This window comes from Anastrepha ludens, chromosome 2, assembly GCF_028408465.1.
Source record: "Anastrepha ludens isolate Willacy chromosome 2, idAnaLude1.1, whole genome shotgun sequence".
NCBI lineage: Eukaryota > Metazoa > Arthropoda > Insecta > Diptera > Tephritidae > Anastrepha > Anastrepha ludens.
In genome coordinates, this window is record NC_071498.1 from 44,119,161 (window position 1) to 44,134,875 (window position 15,715).

Here is a 15,715-nt window from a genome sequence, read left to right on the forward strand (position 1 = left end):
GTCTATTAATCAAACCGAGGGACCATCTCATCTCTAAAAGAAAATATCATTCGCTAGGTTAATGTCATCCCATTCCTACCACCGACCATACAGTAATTCGGCTAATTTACCATTGATTTATTGAAGTGAGAGTCTATACTTATATAATTCATAAATTCAACCTTTCTCTTTCTTCACCAGTTTCTCAATCATCCCAACGGCACCTGTGGTGCTGCCGACAATCACTGCATTAGCGAACTTGAAGCTCTGGAACAAGATGAACTATTGCGCACTGCCATACCAGATCATCAATTCTTGCTGACTTTTCATAACTTCCCTGTACCCAATAGTGAGATCTTCAAGAATGGCACTTACTATCACTTTGCGAGTGAGTTCTCCTCTCTTATCCTTTCAGCAGTGCACATATAGATAAATTTATATACTTACATCAATAACAAAAATCCCTCTCATAATCACTCTAGACCTTCAAAACAACCTAACCATAGTGGGTGCCATTAACAATCTTACTTTCGTCTTTCCCAATTATCCGCCACTGACGCAACCGGAAGCAATAAACGAAACACAATTTTGCACTGAACTTGAACGACCAGCTGCATGTCTGGGAAATCGTCTCTGTCCATGTGTGCATCGACTACACATACGATTGGGCAGTATTGTGGAGCTGATTTTAGTAGATGCAACGGAATGTAAGTGTGTTTGTGCTTACGTACATATGTAGGTCAGTGTGTTTAAGGGTTTGTTATTAGTTGGCCACTAGATTTCAAAGTGCAAAAGTTCATATTTGTAGTTGAACTTATTTTCCAAATATTATCTTCATTTGCTATTCTACCTTTTCTCAAATACTCTCGTATAAAAAAGTATTTATACTTGAAATGCACTTATTATATACTTATACAAGTGTATGTTTGTATGCTTCTATGTGTGTTGCCTTCTAGTGGTTGGCCGCTTGCATCATCCTTTTCACTTGCATGGCCATCGTTTTATTGTAACTGGCTTGGGACGTGATTCGAGTGGAGCGCCAATAACTGTTTTGGCTGCCAAGCAATTGAAAGCCAACAAATTGTTGCCACATAACAGCAACAATACAAGCCCACCATTCAAGGATACTGTATCGATACCGAGTCGCGGATATGCAGTTGTACGTTTTCGTGCGGAGAATCCGGGTGAGTATCAATATTTGTGACTTGAGTTTAAGCGGAAACTACTTTATGAAGTAAATACTGCAGGTAAGGAAGTACTAAATTCGGTCCGAAACAAAATTTATATACCCACGCTTATTTGAGTAGAATTTTATTTGGGCTGACTTTTTTTGATTTTTGCAATTAAGCAAACTCGTAACAATGGAAGTTCTATCCTATGAAATGTGAAGGATGCCTGGGCGAAAGTTTAGTCTTAGAGTACAATAAGTGGGTATGGCTTTGGCAGATCTCGATAATACTTAAGTCGAATCTAACCGAGGTGGCGCAAATTTATGCATCCAATTTTGTTTTTGAATAACTTTTTTTAATACAAAAAAAAATGATTTAGAGTGATGGCAATTTTTATTTTGAACTTTATACGCTTCTTTGCGTGTCAGCGGCTGTCTAGTTCACAAGAACTATTTATTTTTACGACACCTTGTATATCAGGTTTGGCCATGTTTTATGAAGTCGTTATCGGATACACACATTTACCCAAAAAAGGTGTGGCAGCGGCTATTTTTAAGAATTTTACTTGCATTATATTTCCTTTTCATTTGTACCATCATTTGTAATTTTTCGTCACTTATAACAAATACTATATATTGTTTTTTTTTTTGTATTTTTTTAAGTTAATGTTATATGGCAGACTTGCCTGCTTATTGATTAACTTCGTTGAAAGCTCATGCCAGAATTTTTTTTATATAGTAAGAAGATGCTGGGATCGACAGCAAAAAAAAAAATCCAAAAACAATGGTATATTTTAGACATTTGAAACACGCACTTTGCTCTACCTAAATTAAACTGGGATATAAAACTGCGCACACAAAAAAATTCTTGTTAAAAGGCTGAACGTTTTAATAAGAAATTGGAAAATTGTATATGAAGTTTGAAACTTATGCATATGTCTTTTTGTAGTACGAACTTTATAAACAAAATAGTGGTATGCTTCTATTTTTTCAGCATGGTAAATACATACTCGTATGAGAAAAAATCCTAGGGGTACAAATTAGAAGTGATTAGTAGAGTAATTATATGTCTATATCCACTTCTATTTCTTTATGCTTGTACCCTCGTGGTGAAGTACACGGATATGACAAGCGCAACACACCGGATCCTCTTAAACTACCAGCATCTTATGGGCGATTGTTAGTCACAGGCGGGAACTTTTTACCAAAAAGAGTACTCTTGAACTATCTGAAATTGAGCATTCGGATGTGAGTTACAGGTTAGCCTTGTCAAGTTTTTGAAAAAAAAAAACTGCCAGCGTAATAACCATCTACGTATTGCAAAAGTAAAGCCCCAAAATATGTATGGATGTAAGCTAATAACTCTGAGCAGCAAGCTACGATTTGCATAGAAAATTTAAAGTTTTGCAGCTAATTTCTCCTGGAAGGTTCTTTTCTTCATAAATTCCACGAATCTGCAAAAGAAGCGCGTCTGTAAGCCAAAATATGCTAAAAAACCACACACAAAATTTCAAACTGTATTAACCCTTAACAGCTGAGAGCTTTTTTCGTTAAGACGACGGAAAATTAGGTGAAATTCTAAAACGTTTATAAGAATGAAAACTTAAACTAAACATTTAAGCTGATTGATTCAGATATGAACTCAATATATTTACTTGATTTATAATTTTATATGATCAACAAACCAGAGATGTACAAAGTTGCAATATTCGTTTAAGAAAACTACAGCGATGATAAATAAATTAAATGAAAACTGAATTCTTTTCATGTCTCCATAAGTACTATGCCCTCATCTCTACAAGTGCTATGCCCTCATAGCGGGGCATTTCGGCCATTAAGGGTTAAAGCAGAAATGACTCAATCGAATGGAATAGTGACTTTTTTGCTACAAAACTTTAAAATGTTTACGAATGCTGCATTAATAAAAATTACATAGTTCAATCATTTTACAAAACTGTTGTTCAAGACACATAAATACTGCAAATTATGAAAGAGGATATATTCGATATTAACTTTGTGGAATACAGCACTAGTCTAGAGGGTCTTTGTTTAGGTTTACGGAAGCATACAATTTCGACCGAAAGCGTGAATAGTTTATCGAAATTCTTACCTAAATCGGCATTTTTGACCCTTCTCGAAAATGAGAATCTTTATGCAGTATATTTGAACCCTCTAACCTCTAGCGAAAGGGTATTCTCTATTCTTCTCTAAAATAGGAATTTTCGGTAACACATTTTAACCCTTTACCTCCCACCTAAATGGGCATTTTTGACACTTCTTCAAGACAGGATTTTTTTGGTAAAATATTTTAAACCTAAATCGGCATTTCTGATCCCTTTTCAAAATAGGATTTTTTTTACATTTTAAACCTTTAACACCTACCTAACCCCTTTTTGACGCTTCTTCAGAATAGGAATTTTCGTGTAGTATATTTTAACTCTCTAACTTCTAGCTAAAAAAACATTTTCGATCCTTCTTCAAAATAGGAATTCTTGGTAATACTTTTTAACCCTCAAACTCTTACCTCAATCCGCATTTCCATCCTTTTTCAAAGTATGAATTTTTTGGTAGTATATTTTAAACACCCTAAACCTCTGCCTAAATGGGCATTTTCGTTCCTCTTCTTTTTCATATAAAAATGCAGCTAGTGGATTAAATTGTTCTACAGAAATTTCAAGCAGACAAATTTACTGGGGGTAACCGAAGACAAAAACTTGTACGGCTTAAGGTGGGTGCGCAAGATTAAGGTGAGTGTTCTAGCTAATGCTTGCTCATTTAGTACAGATAACGGATGATTTTTTAGCTATTATCTTTTTAAACAGTTGGTTTAAACAGCTGATGCACGTTTCGTGTTTTGTTTCACTGCCAAACATCTTCAGTTTGGTCTATAATTTAACCATGAATCGTCTTACAAACGAACAACGCTTGCAAATCATTGAATTTTATTATAAAAATGCGTGTTCTCTTAAGAATGGTTAAGATTCACTTTTTTCTCGAAAAATTGTGTTCAGCGACGAAGGTTATTTTTGGATCAATGGGTACGTAAATAAGCAGAATTGTCGGTTTTGGAGTGAAGATCAGCCAGAAGAATTGCAAGAGCAACCAAAAGTATCCTGAAAAGGTCACAGTTTAGTGCGGTTTATGGGCTGGAGGTATCATTGGACCGTACTTCTTCAAAGATGCTGCGAATCGTAACGTAACTGTGAATGGTGAGCGCTATCGTGAAATGATATCCAACTTTTTTTTGCCCAAAGTGCAAGAGCTTGACTTGCATGACATGTGGTTTCAGCAAGACGGTGCCACATGTCACACAGCACGCGTAACAATGGACTTGTTGAGAGGCGAGTTCGGTGAACATTTTATTTCACGTTCGGGACCTGTCCATTGGCCACCCAGATCGTGCGATATAACGCCTTTAGATTATTTTTTGTGGGGCTATGTTAAAGCTCATGTCTATTCAGACAAGCATGCTTCAATTTACGTATTGGAAGACAACCTTAAAGCATTTATATGTGAGATAGCGGCCGAAACATTGGAAAGAGTATGCCAAAATTAGACTAAGCGGATGGACCATTTAAAGCGCAGTCGCATAAAACAATCTTTAAACATTAAATTATATGGACTGTACAATCAATTAAAATAAAAATGTCATGCAGTTTTCTGAATTTTACGTGTGTTTTTTTGAAAAACTTTCCCATAGCTCTTAAAAAATCACCCTTTAGATTGCCAACACATACAGCGTTAGAGAGGATGATTTTGTGTGGAAATCAGACTTAGTGAATAGCCTCAGAACACATAAAAATTAATTTGAAGATCCCCTGACTAGTACTGCCTTCGCTAAAGGTCATTAGTGTTCGATTTGATTAACTCGTGTTGGATGGTTGGTTGGGGTAGGTGTTGTCTGAGTGACACAACCCAGAGCCAATTAGCACAAAAGATGCCATTTTGATACCACTACCTTTTATTAGTCGAACCATCTTTATTTGACTATGAATTTGCCTATGTCGACAATTTTCTTTTTTACAATTTCTTTCAAGCTGGCCTTCGAGATTTCCCCCAGCATTCTGTGTCGTAGAGCAGCCAGACTTGATCAATCACGCACATAGTGAAAACTGTTTCTTTAGCTTCTTCTTGATTGCAGCTTCTACATTTATTGTTGTACGCTCACCCATCACCCCCTCCCAAAGGCCAGTGGCCGGTTACTGTTGTAATTCTGGTAATTCTGGAAATGTCTGCGCGTTGCTTTCTTAACACTCGTAAATTCTGGATTTGTTGAAATTGGGCCACATTTAGTTACTTAGTATTGGATAGTGTTATCAAATATTTCCTAATACTATCAAAGTTTTGAAAAGAAACGGAATATTTCTTTAAGAAAAATTATTTTGGTTTGTATGTTCGCTGGGTGCCAAACTTTACTATGCATTAATAAGCAGGAAAATGGTAGGTCGCATATGTGTGATCTCTAATATCTATATCTGCTGATTTGTTACTGTGTTGCTCATTACTCTTTCGAATATATCTACTACTACTTTTGCTACTACTTTGCTTCAAAAACAGAGCAGCCCAGGCCGTGCAACGGTTAAGCCTTCACTGGCCACTAAAAAATTTCGAATATGGCTCTCTATTTAGTGTCTATTAGTATTTCATTATTTTCGTGAAATTCCATGAAAGCTTAATTAAAAAATGTTCGGTTTTGTATTCATGTGCAAAACTACGGACTCCTGTGTTAGCATCAAAGTTTTGTTTGCTCACAACCTATAAACAAGCAACGATATGCTCAGCAAGTTTCTGCAATATATTCCGATTGAGGTGGACATACGGCTAGGTGTACGTGCTTAGCACATATTTATATGCAATTGCAATTCAGAGCAATTTTCAATGCCAATTTTCCATGCCATTAACTCATGACACTTCGATTTTGCTGTACGAGTTTTTGTACGTATAATACAACAAAGTTGGCATAAACGCCAGAACTAACGTACCGCAATAATGGCCATATTTCTTGGGTTCCACAAATAGTTTTAAGTGGCAATTAAGCCGCCTGCATAACAAAGGATATGAAAATTTTGTATCTACTGAAGAAAACCAAAAGATTTGAGACCAAATAATTTCCAGCAACCCTCTCTCTCTGACTCCATTGATGTTACTCATACGCCGTGTTTGCCAGCTGCAAGCTGGTTTAGGAGTATTTCATTTAAATGGGGAAATATTGTTTTAGTTAATAACTGCATATGTGAAATAGTTTTAAGCCTTCTGTGGTATTCTACGTCATAACTTGTCCACTGGCATCCTTGGTACAGCTGTTGTTGTTGTTGTTGAAGTGGTTGAGTATTTCCCCTGAAATAATCCTAATTAGTGAGCGTTTTACTACCACCGTCCTCGTATAATGATATGTCTTTTTTGTTCTAAGTCAGGTCCATTTAGTGAGGTCCAAGTATAGCACCAAATTCTTTATCTCGATGCCTGAGATCTCATTAATTTGCTACCAGAAACACTTACCAAAGGAGCGGAGTCGTGCTCTAGCTAGCCCTGGACACTCACATAAGTAGTGGAAAAGACTTTTCTTCGCTCCTTCCGCTTGACAGCTTCTGCAGATAGGATTGAAAGGTAGGTTGAGTCTAGCTGCGTGATCCCCTACTTTCCAATGGCCTGTAAGGGTTGCAGTGATGCGTGAGATGTTTGGCCGAGAGCATCCTAACAGATCATTCGTCCTTTGGATTTTGTACGATGGCCATGTGTTTTTGTTGTAATACATGTAATGTTAATGTGTTGAGTGGGGTGGAAACTGCCACCGCCTCTGCTATGTGTAGTGTCGATCCTATGACCGGGAATCCATATCAGAGTGATTTCAAGCCAATGACTAAGCAATTCCAGCTCCTCTCTACACTGTAAGACTAGTTTGGATGAAATGTAGTTGGAGTCCAAGGCCTTAATAGCTGCTTGACTCTCTGAGAAGATAGTTACTCTTGCACCGACTTCCTTGTAGGACAGTTCTGCCTGGAACACGCTGGCATAGTCAGGAAGAGATAGGTTGAGCGGCTCCGAATGGAAGCCAGCTCCCACCCCACAGTTCATCTTAGAACCATAGGTATAGATTTCGATATCGTATCTTCCAATCACCTTCCTTTTGCTCCATTCGACTCTCGGCGGAAAACGCACCGTAAAGTCTTTCTTAAAGTTAAGGTCGGGGACAGTGTAGTCTGATCTGTTTTTGAGCAGCGAGGGTCCTTGTAGGAGGATCCTACTGTGACCGTAGCGATTGTTTTAATGTGTAAATCTAATGGTAGCAGATGAGTTAGTACATTGATCGCTTCAGTAGGACTGGTGCTAAGCGCTCCTGTAGTTAAGATACACGCTGTTCTTTGTATCTTGTTCAGCTTAGTTTTGTTGTATTTCTTTTCTGTTGTAGGCCACCAGACTAGTGCTGCATATGTTAGTTTTAGTTGGGGACCCCATTTTTTACCTAACATTCTCTTACACGTGAAAAGTGCTATATTCGCTATCTTTACCCTGTACTCTACGTTGAACTTCCAGCTGAGTTTGGGGTCTAGGATAACACCTAGGTATTTTACCTGTTGGGTTAGAGTGACTCTAACGCCGTTTAGTTTTGGGAGATTAAAGTTTGGTACCTTGGTTTTCTTGGTGAATAGCATCAGTTCAGTTTCTCTCGGGTTTACACTTAAACAGTCCGTGGCTGAATAGCTAAGTAATCCCGGAGCTCCTTCCATAATCTCACTGATTGTGGTTGGTACAGCTGTGTTACTATGTGGTATATTGCATTAAAAACAAGAGATCTCAAGTTTCTATATATTTTGCATCAAGACCTTTTGTTGCTATTATTTTTTGTTATTATCAAAGTGAAAAATTAAATGTACAAATTCAAAGAGCACACAAGAAAAGGAGAGAAATATAAGTGTAAGATACTGAAGGAAGAGACTTATTCGATACTTTTGCATATATGGAGGATGCTTTGCTGAGCGCATTTAGGATCACTGCGTTTCGAGCACCTCTGCCGTGTATTATGATATCTATTATCGTGAATCACTCACAGCTTACAAAAGTCTTTTACTGCAATTGGACCTAATGACGATGATGTTGAGGCAACAGTTGTTTTCATAAGTAATTTCCGTAAATACATTTTTAGCAAGTAGTTTAAGTCATAATATTTGTATCGTTTACACGACGATCTAATTCTTTTCTTCTTCTCGAACTCATTGCAAAGCGAATCTAAGCTTTCACGACGAAATTCTTCTTGAACGCAAGTTTTATTCTTTGGTAAGGTCTCCACGTACGCTAAGCTGTTGGACATGAGATATTTGCACAGTGGAAGTGATGTAAAAAAGCTATCACCCACAACTGTTCGACCCGTATTGTAATACCTGCGATTTAAACGTTTCTCAATATTTTCTTCCACATTTCTGTGTTGCTGAGCTTCAAGCGGTTTGCCGGTGTAAAGTTTTCCTTGCAATGGAAATTTAGTAATCTCATCGCAAACCGAAAATAACTTAATTCCATACTTTGCCGGTTTACTTGGAATGTATGTGTGAAACGCAACAGATTTCATTCCTTGTAAAAATTGCCCACTCCAGCGGCAGCGCGAGAGATTTTGTTGTATGCATGTTTTTGAAAACCTCTTCACCTTTTCCATTTGTTTCCGTGACAATGAAGTCTACTAGTTTTTCAGTAATTATCTGGTTGAAGGTTTGTATGCGAGAAGCGTATTCTAGATCTTCCAATGGGCCTCTTTCCTGACGACGAGATTGCATCTGCCCATTTTTGGTTGACGCTGGAGGCTTCTTGCACTATGTCTTGCACGTGTCATCTTTTTCTGAGAATAAATCAGCGTTAAGAAGCGTTTAAGATTGTATGATTTCAAATTAAATATTTTCCTCTTCATCATATTCCACATCTACGTTTGCATCATACCCCGTATTTCCACTTCTACATATGAAGCTTCGTCCTCATTTAGGACGCAATCCGAACCTTTATCTGAATCTGCCTGAAGTGGTTCCACGAAATCAATCGACTTAATATTCTCATCATTACCACGCGTCATACTTATACGAGCATAGTCTTATCCAATCATCCTCCCTGTTCTCGTGCACTGATTCGTAAAAATAAGTCTCAGGTAAATATGATACTATCTGCTCTGACTTCTCGATAGCTCTTGAAACAGTATCACATCGTTGCCTTCTGCTGAAATTGACCCTTTCTGGTTTTCATTCAAAATTCTTGTCCTACATTGAATTCTACTTAACGGATAACGGATAACTGCTTTGCAGCTGTTCACAACGTTGTTTCATCACCATTCATCGCGTCCTCAGGTGTGCTTCAAGGTAGCATTATCGAGCATCTAAGTTGTGTTCTTTTCATATGGGATATCAGCTCATCAGGCCGGGTCGATTTGTGGGTAGGCAAAAAAATCGCCCATTGCTCTGCGAAAATCATATTCTAGGGATCAAAATAAGAAACTTTGCCGAAGGAACCATACCTCTAAAACGAATTCTGATGTTCCCCAATTTGGGTCGAACTTTTTAGTTTCTTTTCTCATGTAAAGGCCAAAAATGGTGATATTTTTAAATGATTGTATGGGGAACCCCCCAGGAGAGTTCCAGGGGGTGTGCCACTGGCACGGGTGGATCGGCCGTCCATAGTTAGTCGGGGTCGGTCATACATTTGGACTCGATTGGAGCACTCTAAATGGGTCAAAGTGGGATTTTTCGTTCGACCCAAATTGGGTGAAATCAGAATTCGTTTTAGAGGTATGGTTCCTTCGGCAAAGTTTCTTATTTTGATCGCTAGAATACGATTTTCACAGAGCAATGAGCGATTTTTAAATCGACCCGCCCTAAAGCTCATGCTTCAACTTTGCTACTTTCTTGCTTTACACAAAAATATTTGCAACCATCACAGTTTTACGCGACTCAGCCAAGCTACCATTCGACATAGAGTCAGTGAATGGTGCCGTAATAATCAGTTGACGCTTAATATCAATAAATGATTTTATATAAATTATAGTAGGCATACCAATACTTTGCATACTTCTTGTAGTATTGCTAACTCTGTCTTACATTCTGTCTGTATTGTGCATTGCTTAGGTCAAGACTAGAGTGTGCAGTGTTTATTTGGAGGCGTTACACAAACATTCAATCCAACCGCGAGTTCAAAAATTTTTTCTAAAATTTGCTCTCTGCTCACTAAATTTTGCACTACCACTAACTTCTTCCTATTCCCGTTGCCTACTAAAAAGCCTTTCTACACTTGAGGACAGCAGAACCATTTTCGTTTTTTCTAGAAGTAATTATGGTGTCAACGTTCTCATATCAAGAACTTCTGCTGAATTAAATTTAGTCTTCAAGGCTTTAGATTTCGATTTCACGAAATCAAGACCGTCTTTAGCTTTAGCTTTTTACGTATGTTTTTCTCTGCGCCACATCACTCGTATTTCATATTAGCTTACGTATTTTTTATTTCTCCTAATTTTCGGTATTTACAGCGCTGCGAGTAATTATTAACATATAAAAGTTTTAATTTTTGTTTTTGTTTTGATTAATTTAGCATGAGGAGCTGCGATGCGTATTTATAAAAAACTTTTTCAGCTTGTTAGTAATTCATTTAAAACTATGTTTTGCTATTATTTTAACATCAGAGCGATGAATTCGGGCTGTATTCATGCGAAAAGCTGTAAACACGCGAGCTTTTTTAACTCAACGAATTGTTTATTTTTAATTATTCAAACTTTTTGTAGAATTATCCATTTAAGCAGTTTATTCGAAATTGTAAGCAGTTGCAGAGTATTACTGTTTTTCGCACGCTATTAGAAAAATCGCATTATGCCACGGGAGTAATAGTTACGAGTGAAATTAAAGCGCAAACAATGATTGACTTAAGAAATTGAGGAAAAACACAAGCAGAGAGGGAGAGCGGAAGTGAAATCAATGGATCACAAAGTAGGTTCACCATAGCTATGAGTAGGTTCAATCCACAGAATAACCCACAAAATTCTCCCAGTTTCAAAAACAAGCCGAACTGAAAGCAATGTCAATCACTAGAGACACCTCATTTTAAATTCTTAGTATATACATTGAGCTTGAAATGTCATCCCAGTTTAAGAAAGTTTAGCTTGGGGAAAATGGGGGAACCTAGAATAGCGGTAATGTTATAATATTTAGTTGAGCTTTATAATGCACAAGGCTCCCAGTTTAAAATTCGCCGAAATGTGCGAGGAAAAAAACTCTAATTGGAAACATGACTTGTTCTGGATGAGGCAGATGGATTTTATTATTTATCTATACAATTGACTCGTATACTTTTTGTGGATCTTTGGCCAATCCCCAAATCATATTTATGGCATGCGTCTTGTTATTGTTCCACAAATGGAAGGACTTAAAGTTTTAAACCGCGGCAGAAATACTATCGGAGGTTTGCCGTTGCTTACCGAGGGGCGACCACTATTAGAAACAACTTTTCCTATTATTCTGATATTTCATGCACGGAGATTCGAATCTACGCAATTCCGAAGGCTAGTCGGCTACGGTGGCCGCTAAATTTTATTTCTATTGGAATAAAAAGCGAATAATCTCAAAATGAGGTCCTAAAAGTTGAATTAGCTAACAAAAGCTGAGTTAAAAAAAAAAGCATTTTTTAAATCATAATCTCGTTTTTTTATAGGAGCGTTACCAAATTTACTATTTTCTTATCAATTATGACTGAGGTTGGGTTAGGTTACGATGGTTATCACGCTCCATGAAGATGTAGAAGGCATATCTTGATCTGGAGCCTTATTGTGATCCCACTTGCTTGGGCTCAAGTTTACCCGACTAGCTCTCAATGTGGTGAAACCACTTCGGCTCTCCAATAAGGCTACCAGACATCGAAAAAATAAGAGTTTAGACTGAGATGTCGTCTACCAATGTACTAATGGAGGGCCAGTTTGGATTGACGAAGGACCTAGTTTTATACTTTAGGCGAAACCTATCTCACAAGTGAACTCCGTTGTCCATCTACTGTTGGGTTATGTGATATAGACCGACTTGGTCTAGACCTTGCATGATAATAAAAGGATGGCCAAGGGTCAGAATTCACTGAGTTAGCACCAGTTTCCCTTTTACGCAGCTCATCCCCGATGCAATATCCAGGAATGTCTCTGTATCCAAGGACTCAGACAACGTTTGTGGTGCATGGCTGAACCAGTTCTTGGTACTGTAAAGATTTAATGCCAGCTTGACTGTCAGAGTATGTAGATAGTGCTGCGACAGGTGAGGTTCTTTTTGGCCGAGTTGCTCGGATACTGTTGAGAGCGCAGAACATGGGGCCTTTCACTGCAAACGTTTCAGTGAAGAACGAGTAATGCTGGCGAAGGCATTCGAACACCCGCCATCCCACACAAGCTTTGTCCAGGATATGTGCTCGACCATCACTAAATGGGACGCCGCAAAAACGTTCGCGGCTACAGTCGTGACGACGCTCAACCGCATTGACTGGAAGAGGAAACGACAGCAGCAGTTGCAACTGCAGCAACAACAGCGCAGCAGCAATAGAAGCAGAAAGATAGATTAAGTATTCAATACTATTTAAAATATTTAATTAATTAGGTAGCAAGGCGTGCTAGATTATTTCTTACGTAATGTACTTAATACAGCTAAGTCATAATTCGACGGTTTGGAAAAAAAAATATACTTTATAAATAATACAGTTTATAATATAGTCTATTCATTTATTATTAAGTTTTTGTACGTTTGCTAGCAGGTGGACAGTGGAGATTAACTGTTTTAGACAAACCGACGACAGATACAGACACTTGAGTAAACACTCTCAACAGTACCAAACTGAAGACAAGACAATAGTTCATGAGTATCGGTCTATATGCACATTCCCCGATGTTTCATTTCCTTCGCAATCGCCTGAAAAGTGGGAGGAGTGAATACTATCGATGGCGTAAAGTCTCCAAACGCCCACAGGAGCGGAACCTGAACGCAGGAACCTGTTGTGTCGATTGACATAAACGCGGCTCCACCTTGAAGATATGCTAACGCGGTCCCAGGGTGGAAATCAACCGAAGAGGAGGAATATTATAGCGATAGTGGAAGCATGCCCCGCATACCATTGGCGTGACGGCATTTTTGATGAGGTTTCAGACATTTTGATTTACACCTGCGAAAGGTGCTGCATTGGTGTATCTTTTATCTATAGCCGTTTGGCATGCATAAGTTAATACCCTCTTTTCTGGATCTGTATTCTACGTTCTGATTGGGCTTTTGGTCTAGAATAATGCCGAGCTACTTTACTTTGGTGACTGAGCTTGAAAGCCAGTTCTTTTATTTGTTTCTGAATAGCAGCATTTCGGGTTTTTTTATGATTGCCATTCAGTCTGCCTTCCTCGAACCAGCTATCCACAATATAGATGGTAAACACTTTTTTGGAGCAACTCGTTCATCTAAGCAAACCCAATCCGTTTAAGGGGTTATACGCAGTTATGACTTTCAAAAAAATCGATTTTTATTGCATTTTTGTAATGTACATATATTCAAAAGTATACGCACGAAATTTGAAGTAGATCTAAGCAATACTTTCGGAGTTATACCTAAATATGTAGAGATGCCTCGGCACGTTTTAAGGTAGGTATTGAAACTTTAAACGTGTTTTTTTCAAAACGGCATTTTTCAAGTCGGTGTACACGATATCTCGAAAACGGCTTGTTTGATCGGTCAACCGTTTTAACTCAATCTTTAAAGATACATTTTCTAGTAATTAATCGTTCCTTTTGTAAATCTGATACTTATTTTCCATTTTATAATCAATTTACGGCCAAATTTTTACGTAAAAATCGAAATCATTTCTTTTAAAAGCTGCCATTTTGTGAAAATTCACTATTTGGATTAGCTGAACGATTAATTACTAGATAATCTATTATATTAACAAAATTTGTTTGGTTTTTTGATTTCAGATAATCCAATCCTGAGTTACGATGTACACCGTAAATCGCCTTTTTTTAAAGGAGGTTCCAGAAATCGCCTGCAGCGCGCTCTATAATCAACATTTTCATAAATAAAAAATTTTGTTACGTTCTTGAAGGATGCTTTTATAACCGCCAAACATTTTCAAATTAAAATATTCTGAAGTTTCTTCAGGATAAATCCTTGACAGCCCGTCTTTTATTTGCTTCATAACTGCGTATAACCCCCTAAACAAAACTGAAGCATTATTCGATTAAAAAATTAAAACATTGTGCAACCAAAATCATGATAGCTCAAATAAGTTTATTACCTATCGTAATATATGCACTTATATTCAGAATAGCAAATTAAATTAATTAATTAATATACATCATTTAATTACATGATACGACAGTCTAAACACGCCTATTATATTTTTCAAACTAATAATAATAATATGCTGCTTCTCTCTCTTTTTCTCTTCACACCCGATTTCAATAGGCTTTTGGCTGATGCACTGCCACTACGAATGGCATTTGGCCATCGGCATGGGCTTAATACTACAGGTGGGCAATATGAGTGAAATGGTGCCAGCGCCGAAAGGATTTCCCAGCTGTGGTAATTACCTGCCTGAATTGGACGAAATCGAAGGCTTTACCACAAAAAACTACTATATGTAACTAATGGAAATATTAAATGCAAAAATATGTTCAAACGAAATCATAAAATAGCATTAAAATAGCTTGCAAATGTTCACTTATATATACATATGTATATGTAGACGCATGTATGTGTGCGCTCATATAAATAGCAGAATTATGATGTATAGTTAATTACTGTTGAGTCCGTCAAACAAATAAATTTTGCGAATTTATGTTTTTCTGTTTTGCATGTCGGCAAAGCAAAGTTCTGACTACACATTTTATATAGCACAGTGCAACAAGGTGAAAGTTTTTCATAAAGCATTTTTTAATTTTTTATTTCGCTTTTAGTTTGCATTTTATTTGGCTAATTTATGTACTCATTGTTTTTGTTGCCATAGGAAGAGGTGGTATGGTTTTTATGAGAGTTGTTTATTATTTTTAAAGCTTCATAGAATAATGTAGAAAAGCTAAAGGCATGTGAAACGCATATAAACACGCAAGCACAAGCATTCCCTACACACATGCACTTCTCTCATCCATCTGGAAACGTCAACGAATAGTCTTCCTACCTAGGTAATACAGGGAAGCCACTGTATTTCCTCAAATATGTAAGCTGGACATGTCAAGAAAACTGCTGGAACGCATAATAGTAAAAAGACTAACAACAGAAAAAACAACTAGAAAGAAACGGTCTATAGTGGATGTCGCCATGCTGGTGAGGCAGATAGTAAGAGAGACTATAGGAGGAGTTTGATGGAAAGAGGACACAAAGGAGTACCGCTTAATGATTACCTCAGACAATAAAAACGCGTCCAATACGGCAAATTAGGGAACAATTGCCGAAGCTATCCGTGGTTTTGAAATTTCAACGTACTGGAGAAAAATTATACCATAAGCAGCTGCTTGAAAAATGCAGTGCTGGTATACAATACGAAGGAAGGTGTCAAAAAAATATAAAATCTCTGGAGGTGGCCACAAGAATCTGTCCT

At 37.5% G+C, this 15,715-nt stretch overlaps 1 protein-coding gene across 1 annotated transcript in view; it reads left to right on the plus strand.

Annotated features, from left to right (window-relative positions):
- The window catches only part of LOC128860323 (uncharacterized), a 32,626-nt gene extending 17,729 nt beyond the window's left edge, over positions 1-14,897 (plus strand). The window contains exons 5-8 of the mRNA XM_054097820.1: positions 181-367; positions 462-686; positions 936-1,163; positions 14,584-14,897. Of these exons, the coding sequence (XP_053953795.1) occupies positions 181-367; positions 462-686; positions 936-1,163; positions 14,584-14,762 (819 nt within the window). The 3' untranslated portion in view covers positions 14,763-14,897. The remainder of the gene's footprint in view (positions 1-180; positions 368-461; positions 687-935; positions 1,164-14,583) is intronic.
- The last annotated feature ends 818 nt before the right edge of the window (positions 14,898-15,715 follow it).